The sequence below is a fragment of the Sardina pilchardus genome, chromosome 1, assembly GCF_963854185.1.
Source record: "Sardina pilchardus chromosome 1, fSarPil1.1, whole genome shotgun sequence".
NCBI lineage: Eukaryota > Metazoa > Chordata > Actinopteri > Clupeiformes > Clupeidae > Sardina > Sardina pilchardus.
In genome coordinates this window covers 5975660-5986503 of record NC_084994.1, presented here as the reverse complement: position 1 = coordinate 5986503, position 10844 = coordinate 5975660, and the positions used below count along the sequence as shown (strand labels likewise).

General features: G+C 42.9%; 1 protein-coding gene across 1 annotated transcript; it reads left to right on the top strand.

The window, feature by feature from the left end:
• Positions 1–132: 132 nt before the first annotated feature.
• Positions 133–10562, top strand: LOC134079218 (interferon-induced protein 44-like; the record flags this gene model as incomplete). The annotated part of the gene is made up of 6 exons (XM_062535470.1): positions 133–214; positions 6036–6102; positions 6293–6326; positions 6772–6970; positions 7371–7529; positions 10329–10562. Coding segments are annotated over exons 2-6 (681 nt in total), but the record flags the coding sequence as incomplete, so codon positions are not given.
• Between the last annotated feature and the right edge of the window lie 282 nt (positions 10563–10844).

Below are 10844 nucleotides of genomic sequence, written 5' to 3'. Positions count from 1 at the left end.
AGACACAAACATGCGAGTTCAAAAGGGCTCTGTTTTCTGTGTATGCGCTCCCATAACTGATCTCCAAACCACAGCTGTGACATGCTGGCATTTGTTCAGTCACAGCATCCTGTCTCTGAGATGAAAACAACGTTTGTATGAGAAGCGGGCACCAAAGACATTGGCAATGAAGTGTCTGTGCTGAACAACACACAGAACTCTCCACCTCCCAAAGGTAAGATACCAATAAGTGAAAATAATTAGGGCCCGAGCACCGAGGTGCGGCCGCTGAAGCAGCGGCTGCACCGTAGGTGCAAGGCCCTATTGCTTCTGCTCAGATTATTAGGGCCCGAGCACCGAGGTGCGGCCACTGAAAGTGGCTGCACCGTAGGTGCAAGGCCCTATTGTTTTTGTACAGATTATTATTATTATTCTTTCTTCGTCTTAGCCCGTTTGGCCGTTTCACCAACTTGGCATGCTCCAAAACTCTTGTAATTTGGCAGGCATATGTAGAATTGCATTTGATACTGAGAGACAGAGCCCTGGCCTAGGGTGTGGCTCAGGGGGTCTATAGCGCCACCTATCGCGCTGTCTGTTGTGGTTGACATGTGCATGCACGAAAATGAACCAAATTTGGTAGGCAGATGTGTTGCATAAATCTGAACAACTTTTACATTTACACTACATAGTGAATCTTAAACAACTTTGAGTTATGATTATGATTATGATTTTTGCACATCATGTATTTTGAAACACTTCTCCTAGACGGTTTATCGAAATCATGTCATATGAGCAGTAAAAGGATCTTGAGGGGTTGCCCGAGAGGAATTGCGAACAGATTTTTGAATTTTCGAAGCATATCGAAATGGCGAAGGTTTGAATTATGGCGTCTTATTACGAAACAGGAAGTTAGTGTTATAGGCAGAAAAAAAGTTATAAATTGGATGTAATTTGGCAGCTACATGTGGAATTGCTTCTGCTAGTCAGGGACAGAGCTCTGGCCTAAGGTGTGGCTTCGGGACTCTATAGCGCCACCTAGTAGCACGTTATCTGTTGTGGTTGACACAAACATTCACGAAAATGAACCAAATTTGGTGGATTTATGTGTTTTTGCTATCGCTAGTCAGAGACAGAGCTCTGGCCTAAGGTGTGGCTTAGGGACTCTATAGCGCCACCTAGTTGCACGTTATCTGTTGTGGTTGACACAAACATTCACGAAAATGAACCAAATTTGGTGGACTTATGTGTTATTGCTATCACTAGTCAGTGACAGAGCTCTGGCCTAAGGTGTGGCTTCGGGACTCTATAGCGCCACCTAGTAGCACGTTATCTGTTGTGGTTGACACAAACATTCACGAAAATGAACCAAATTTGGTGGATTTATGTGTTTTTGCTATCGCTAGTCAGAGACAGAGCTCTGGCCTAAGGTGTGGCTTAGGGACTCTATAGCGCCACCTAGTAGCACGTTATCTGTTGTGGTTGACACAAACATTCACGAAAATGAACCAAATTTGGTGGACTTGTGTTATTGCTATCGCTAGTCAGAGACAGAGCTCTGGCCTAGGGTGTGGCTTAGGGACTCTATAGCGCCACCTAGTAGTACGTTGTCTGTTGTGGTTGACACAAACATTCATGAAAATGAACCAAATTTGGTGGACTTATGTGTTATTGCTATCGCTAGTCAGAGACAGAGCTTTGGCCTAGGGTGTGGCTTAGGGACTCTATAGCGCCACCTAGTGCGTTGTCTGTTGTGGTTGAAACATACATTCACGAAAATGAACCAAATTTGGTGGACACATGTGTTATTGCGATCGCTATTGAGGGTGTGGCTTAGGGACTCTATAGCGCCACCTAGCGTGTTAGCCGTTTTGGGTTGACATTTACATTCACAAAAATGAATCAAATTTCATGAGCTTGTGTGTTATTACTGCCGCTAGTGAAAAACAGCTCTGGCCTAGGGTGTGGCTTAGGGACTCTATAGCGCCACCTAGCGCGTTGTCTGTTGTGGTTGACACATACATTCAAGAAAATTGACCAAATTTGGTGGCCATGTGTGTTGCTCATGCACATGCCCACCAACACGCCTCATGTTGCTTTGTTAGATTCCGAAATGTCACAGGTCTCCGCACCGCAGGTGCTCGGGCCCGCCATCGCCGCTTGCGGCTATATTTATTATTATTATCGTGGAATTTTCTTACGTCCATGTTTCGCCTTTTTTCACCAACTTGGCATGCTCTAAAACTCATGGAATTTGGCAGATATATGTGGAATTGGTAACGCTACTCAAAGACAGAGCTCTGGCCACGGGTGTGGCTCAGGGACTCTATAGCGCCACCTAGCACGCCGTCTATTGTGGTTGACACATACATTCACGGAAATGAACCAAATTTGGTGGACATGTGTGTTGTATGAATCTGAACAAGTTTTACATTTAAACTATATAGTGAATCTTAGAAGAATTTGAGTTATGATTATGATTTTGATTTTTGCACATCACGTATTTTGAAACACTTCTCCTAGATGGTTTATCGAAATCATGTCATATAAGCACTAAAATGATCTTGAGGGGTTGCCCGAGAGGAATTGCGAACAGATTTTTGAATTTCAAAAGTATATTGAAATGGCGAAGGTTTGAATTATGGCGTTTAATTAAGAAACAGGAAGTTGGTGTTATAGGCAGAAAAAAGGTTATGAATTGGATGTAATTTGGCAGCTACATGTGGAATTGCCTCTGCTAGTCAGAGACAGAGCTCTGGCATAAGGTTTGGCTTTGGGACTCTATAGCGCCACCTAGCAGCACGTTATCTGATGTGGTTGACACAAACATTCACGAAAATGAACCAAATTTGGTGGACTTGTGTGTTATTGCTATGGCTAGTCAGAGACAGAGCTTTGGCATAGGGCGTGGCATAGGGACTCTATAGCGCCACCTAGCAGCACGTTATCTGTTGTGGTTGACACAAACATTCACGAAAATGATCCAAATTAAGTGGGCTTGTGTGTTATTGCTATGGCTAGTCAGAGGCAGAGCTTTGGCATAGGGTGTGGCGTAGGGACTCTACAGCGCCACCTAGTGCGTTGTCTGTTGTGGTTGACTTATACATTATTGAAAATTAACCAAATTTTGGTGGGCATGTGTATTATTGCTACCGCTAGTCAGGGAAAGAGCTCTAGCCTCGGGTGTGGCTTAGGGACTCTATAGCGCCACATAGCGCATTGGCTGTTGTTGTTGACATAGACATTCACAAAAATGAACCAAATTTGGTGGGCTTGTGTGTTATTGCTGCCGCTAGTCAGAGACCGAGCTCTGGCCTAGGGTGTGGCTTAGGGACTTTATAGCCCCATATAGCGTGTTGTCTGTTGTGGCTCACACATACTTTCACAAAAATTAACCTAATTTGGTGGGCATGTGTCTTATTGCTACCGCTAGTCAGGGACAGAGCTCTGGCCTAGGGTGTGGCTTAGTTAGATTCCGGAATGTCACGGGTCCGGACCGCAGGTGCGAGGGCCCGCATCGCCGCTTGCGGCTATATTTAGGGCCCGAGCACCGAGGTGCGGCCACTGAAAGTGGCTGCACCGTAGGTGCAAGGCCCTATTGTTTTTGCTCAGATTATTCTTCTTATTATTATTATAGTATAATTATCTTACCAGTAACATTTTTCACCAACTTGGCATGCTCTAAAACTCTTGCAATTTAGCTGGCATATGTAGAATTGCATTTGATACTCAGACACAGAGCTGTGGCCTAGGGTGTGGCTCAGGGACTCTATAGCGCCACCTAGCGCGCCGTCTACTGTGGCTGACACATACATTCACGGAAATGTACCAAATTTGGTGGACATGTGTGTTGTATTATTCTGAACAAGTTTTACATTCAAACTATATAGTGAATCTTAGAAGAATTTGAGTTATGATTATGATTATGATTTTTGCACATCACGTATTTTGAAATACTTCTCCTAGACGGTTTATCGAAATCATGTCATATAAGCACTAAAATGATCTTGAGGGGTTGCCCGAAAGGAATTGCGACCAGATTTTTGAATTTTTGAAGTATATTGAAATGGCGAAGGTTTGAATTATGGCGTTTTATTAAGAAACAGGAAGTTGGTGTTATAGGCAGAAAAAAGGTTAGGAATTGTATGTAATTTGGCAGCTACACGTGGAATTGCTTCTGCTAGTCAGAGACAGGGCTCTGGCCTAAGGTGTGGCTTTGGGACTCTATAGCGCCACCTAGCAGCACGTTATCTGTTGTGGTTGACACAAACATTCACGAAAATGAACCAAATTTGGTGGACTTGTGTGTTATTGCTGTGGCTAGTCAGAGACAGAGCTTTGGCCTAGGGTGTGGCATAGGGACTCTATAGCGCCACCTAGCAGCATGTAATCTGTTGTGGTTGACACAAATATTCACGAAAATGAACCAAATTTGGTGGGCATGTGTGTTATTGCTATTGCTAGTCAGAGACAGAGCTCTAGCCAAGGGTGTGGCTTAGGGAATCTATAGCGCCACCTAGCAGCACGTTATCTGTTGTGGTTGACACAAACATTCACGAAAATGAACCAAATTTGGTGGGCTTGTGTGTTATTGCTACCACTAGTCAGAGACAGAGCTCTGGCCTAGAGTGTGGCTTAGGGACTGTAGAGCGCCACCTAGCGCATTGTCTGTTGTGGTTGACACATACATTCACGAAAATGAACCAAATTTGGTGGGCATGTGTGTTATTGCTATTGCTAGTCAGAGACAGAGCTCTAGCCAAGGGTGTGGCTTAGGGACTCTATAGCGCCACCTAGCATATAGGCTGTTGTAGTTGTCACATACATTCACGAAAATTAATCAAATGTGGTGGGCTTGTGTGTTATTGCTACCACTAGTCAGAGACAGAGCTCTGGCCTAGAGTGTGGCTTAGGGACTCTAGAGCGCCACCTAGCGCATTGTCTGTTGTGGTTGACACATACATTCACGAAAATGAACCAAATTTGGTGGGCATGTGTGTTATTGCTATAGCTATTCAGAGACAGCGCTCTGGCCAAGGTTGTCTTAGGGACTGTATAGCGCCAACTAGTGCATTGTCTGTTGTGGTTGACACACGCATTCACGAAAATGAACCAAATTTGGTGGGCTTGTGCGTTATTTCTATCGATAGTCAGAGATAGAGCTCTGGCCTAGGGTGTGGCTTAGGGACTCTATAGCACTACCTAGCATGTTGTCTGTTGTGGCTGACACATACATTCAGGAAACTTGACCGAATTTGGTGGGCATGTGTGTTGCTCATGCACATGCCCACCAACACGCACATGTTGCTTTGTTAGATTCCGAAATCTAACAGGTCTCCGCACCGCAGGTGCTCGGGCCCGCCATCGCCGCTTGCGGCTATATTTATTATAGATTTGTATCTGAGTTAATTTTATGCATAAACTTGGTTGTTGGACTACAAATTCTCCCTGTTAGTTGATCTAAACTAGAACTTGTTTTTTGTAAATGATTAGTCGTACTGTACAAAGATGACACAGTCAGGATTCATACTTCATGTGGCCTAAATATTGTCAACCCTCATCCACACATATTGTTCAGTTTTGTCTTGGCTACTACAGTACAGTATGTGTGGGCCATAAGTCATCTGTATTGAAACTCTCTGTTGGAGTAACAATGTTTCCTTGGCTTATCCTAATGTAATCAGATTTGGCTTTGGGTATGTGGCTATATCTTCAGATTGGGCAGAACTCTTCCAAGAGCTCACCTGGTAAAACACTCTCTGGCAATGTCTGGTGTTGCTTTTAGTGGCAGACAGGATGTGGTTGTGCCAAACAACAGGGTCCTGCTGCATCTTACACCAGTGTTATAGTTCTTTATTTCATTACAGTTTCTCTCTCTCTCTCTCTCTCATCATTCTTTTCTAAACCTGAGTTATCTAGCTGGTGCAGTCAGGTGGCTACAAAGCTATGCTATAGGGGCAGAATGTAGGCTGTGTTTGTACCTTTTAACATACTCAACATCATTTAAGTGCAAAAAACAAAACTGTCCTTTACCAGATTATCTCATTTTTCCCTTTCAGAAACAGCCAGACATGGGAGGATCAAAATCTAAGGAGCATCGTACTCCTTCTCCTCCCTCCTCTCCATGTAAGGGCATGCTTCCTCTTAAATCACCCCCCTAGTGGAAACTGTAATTATAACCTTTACCTCCCAACATTGTGTACACAGATGATGATTTCCCAAGGCATAAAACAAAATGCCTAGCTATCAAACTGTGTTCGGTGTTCTCCGATTCATTAGCTAATTCATTCATTACTCATTTTCATTTGTTTCACAGTGCTACATAATCCCTGGAGGACACTGGAGTGGGAGTGAGTTCACTTTCAGAGATTCAGATTCACTTACAAACCAGCAAGAACACAACTTACACTGTCCTAACTGAATGTGTCTAATACTCAAGTGTCTAAGTTTGATTCCTTTGTTTTCAATTAGATTGATTGCATAATTATGTGACGTGAAGTACTTGTAGCCTATTTTGTTTGGCTAAAATTGTATATTTGATGAAAGACCTGACACAACTGAGATGCATCTGTAATGGATTTGTGTTAAATTTTAAATCAAAATATCCAGCAAGAACACGACAGTGAGAAAATGAGATGAGAGGTTACTTTATTTTCACTTAGAATGACCTTATTGGCTGCGACGGAACTGAAAAATATTTCTATTTTGAAAATGTTTTTGTTGAAATAGCATACTGAATGAGACATGATGCAACATACAGGCAATTTTAATTCATTCAAATGTTTAAATGCACAGCAAAAGGGATGAGATGAAAGAAGAGCTGAGAAATATTCAAATCAGCACCCCAGATGTGAAGCATCTGCGTATCCTGGTCTATGGTCCAGTGGGAGCAGGGAAGTCCAGCTTCATCAACTCCATCGACTCCATCTTCCAGAGGCGCTTGACCAGTGGGGCCATAGCTGAAGCTTGTGCTGGACACAGCTTCACAAAGACAGTGAGTACTGTTCATGATATATCATTTAATGTGACAAAATATGGGCAAATTTCATTTAAATGGGGGTAACAAGGGAGGACTTAAAAGGGGCTTGCTGCTGCTGCTACTACACACACACACAATGGAAGGCAAAATCAAAATCTTTGTTGATCCACTGATGCCAATTATATTGCCAATGCCAATAGACAGACATCATAGTACAGTAATATAAATTAGAAGACATCCATTTATATAAATCATACATCATAGTACATTAATAAAAAAATAGAAGTCAACATACAGTATATTTTCAAAGTGGAAATACATGTTCATGTTAATCATAAAAAATCATAATTGTAGCTGTGTTTGTGGATGTTGGGAATTGGTTTAAATTAATGAGAATGTTTATCATGTGTTTTAGTATAAAACCCACAAAATCAAAGATGGAGGATACAAATCCTACTTGCCATTTGTCTTCAGTGATGTCATGGGCCTGGAAAGAGAAACAGAAGATCCTGAAGGGGTGCAAATAGATGACCTCAAAAAAATATTGGCGGGTCACATTAGAGAAGGTTATACGGTAACACACACACACACACACACACACACACACACACACACACACACACACACACTCACACTCACACACACACAAACTCACATGAAAACTACATCAGCAATTTCCAATCTATTAACGTCACTTCATTTGAGTCACATACAATCAGTGTTGGTAGTAACGGCGTTTAAGTATAACGCCGTTACTAACGGCGCTACTTTGTCAGTAACGAAGTAATCTAATTAATTACTTTTCTCATCGTTGCAACGCCGTTATCGTTACTGAGAATTTAAAGCGTCGCGTTAGGCTACTACAATTTGGCTGAATGAAGCGAGTTCACTGGATAGGATCATATATAATACCCTCCCCTGAGCTATATATAATACACAGGGCCATGTGTTTGTACTGGAGAAGGGATTGTTCATTTACTCCTGTCAATTGCAAATATAGACTTGCTGCGACTTCCGAACAGTTTTGTGAGTGCTACTTTGTTAATATTTGGGAAACTGCGAGTAAGGGGCGGCCGCGACCGCGCAGCCCTGGCTGCTGAAGTGCCACGAGAGCGCAACAAATCGTCAGAAACAATATATTTAAGCTCACAATAATCAGACCGGCCCAAAACGTTAACGGCCCACCGGGAATCCTCCCGCATCTCCCGATAGCCACCCCGGGCCTGGGCTGGGTGGGCAGATGCCATGCGCACGTTCTGACTTCCACCCACTAATTGTACCGAATAATTATGACCGCCGCTAGCGTAGCTAGCGAAGCGGTCATATAGTTGTTGTCAAAGTTTTTTTTTTTTTTTTTCTTTTTTCTTTTTTCCCGTCATTTTTCGTCAACGATTCCCGGGACACCGTAACACCGGAGCGCATGAAACTTGGTGGGCATGTAGCCCCAGTAGAGTTCTATGGAAAATTTTCGTTTCGTCCCCGGGGGTCACTCCACCCCCGCGCTGCCCCCGCCCAAAGCCCAAAAATGACAGTTTTTCCTACATAACTACCTGAACCGTGGCACCGAGGATGACAAAAAGTTTATGGTATGTTGTTCTCTAGAGCTTGCATCAACTTAGCTTATAACCAGTCATTTGTGATTTGCCCCCCCATTGTAAAAATTGAAAATGCAATGTAATATTGCTTTAATTGCCCCTATCTTCAGATGAGATGTTATGAACTGCACCAAATTTCATGTGTATGATTAACCTGACACCCTCTGGGAGTATGCCAAGTTTTGTGGAATTTCATCCATGGGGGGCTATAAAATAAATGGATTTATGTGTACATTCAGGACTGTATACCCATCGGCCAGTAGATGGTGGTATTATCAGTCTAAATCCCCCCCTGGGGATTTCAAAAACTGTTCCAAACATCTCAATCTCTGCTAGTTTTTGTCCTAGAAACATATAAGTGACACCATTAGAAACCTTTAATCAACTAGTTTCCAAATATGTTTTAAAAGAGAATGGTTGCTCTGGGTGCAACAAACATGCAGGAACACACACACACACACACACACACACACACACATAAATACACACCCACACACGCATACCTACACACACACGCACCACTACATACACACATGTACATAAAACATTATACAAACACATGCACAAACACGCCCACACGCATGCACACATACACCCTTACACACACACACACACACACATCTACACACACACACACACACACACACCTACACACACACACACACACACACACACACACACACACACATGCACACACACATCTTTGAGTACATTTTGTGAGACCACCGGAGCTGAGAAGTGAATGTGTGTGTGATGTACTATAGCCTGTGTGTGTGGGTGCGTTTCTGTGTGCCCATCTGTGTGTTTGCATGTGTGTATATGTGTGTATGTGCATGTTCTGTGTGTGTTCTCTTTCTTTCTCTCTCTCTCTCTCTCTCTCTCTCTCTCTCTCTCTCTCTCTCTCTCTCTCTCTCTCTGTGTCTGTGTTATCTGTGTGTATTCTGTGTGTGTTCTCTCTTTCTCTCTCTGGGTGTGTCTGTGTGTGTGTGTTTGTGTGTGTGTGTGTGTGTGTGTGTGTGTGCGAGTGTGTGTTTGTGTGCGTGTGTGAGTGTGTGCCTGTGTATGTGTGTGTGTGTGTGTGTGTGCACACGTGCGCATGTGAGTGTGTGTGTGTGTGTGTGTGTGTGTGTGTTATCTGATATTGGAGTGACAGTGACGGCAGAGAACACAGTGAACATATACTCAGAGACACATTAAACACACACACAAGCAGACACACACTCACACTAGACAGACAAGCACTCACACACAAAAGCAAGCGCACACATGCACACACTCATTTACATACATAAAAGTTGCAGTAGGGATGGAGTAGGCGATGGAAACACAAGCGTGATTGATATTTGCGGAGAGAATATGCAGGACTGAGCGGCGGTCATATTGTGTATCGCTTTGCGGTACATCTAGTTGGTTTTATTCTTCAATCAGTTAGGCTATAATAAATATGTTTGACGTTATAGAACATAAAAATTAACGTCAGTTACTTTGCTGAGTAACTAATTACTTTTATAGTGTGGTAACTGAGTTACTAACTCAATTACTTTTTGGCAGAAGTAATTTGTAACGGTAACTAATTACTTTTTTAAAGTAAGATGACCAACACTGCATACAATATAATTGGCAGGAAAATTAGTAACCTGCCATTCATTCTGTGCTGATTCCCCACCACCAAATCCAGCAACCTCACGTCCACAGGAGAGGGGACGCAACATTCGAATGACTTCAATAAATAACAAAGAATCAGTAATACCAGATACCGCTCTCTTTTCCACCTTCAGTTCAATCCATTAAATTCACATCCATCAGAGATGGACAACAAGGATCCAGGTCTGAGTGACAGGATTCACTGTCTAGTCAGCATCATTCCAGCAGATGGTACCCTCTGGTGTGTTGACGGCGACAACATTTCAGACCATGCCATGCGGAAAAAAGACAAAGCCTTCATCCAAAAGATTAAAGATGTCAGAGCACATGCCAGCACAATGGGCAAGTGTTACCCAGCAGCCAATCAGCTTTTATCGAAGCTAACACATCAATTTCATTTATTAAGCTCTTTTTTTTTTTTTTTTTCAGGCATCCCTCAAATTGTCGTCCTGTCAAAAGTGGACAAGGCATGTCCTGAGGTCAGTAAGGACATTAAGAAGATCTACAGTAGCAAAACCATCCGGGAGAAGGTGTGTATATCTCTCACATTCAAGTCACGCCGGCCTTACATTATGCAATTTTCTAGCCATTTCACAGCTGGAGACTGAATGATCAAAGTCAGAATAAAATCATTGGTGTTTGACTGGAGT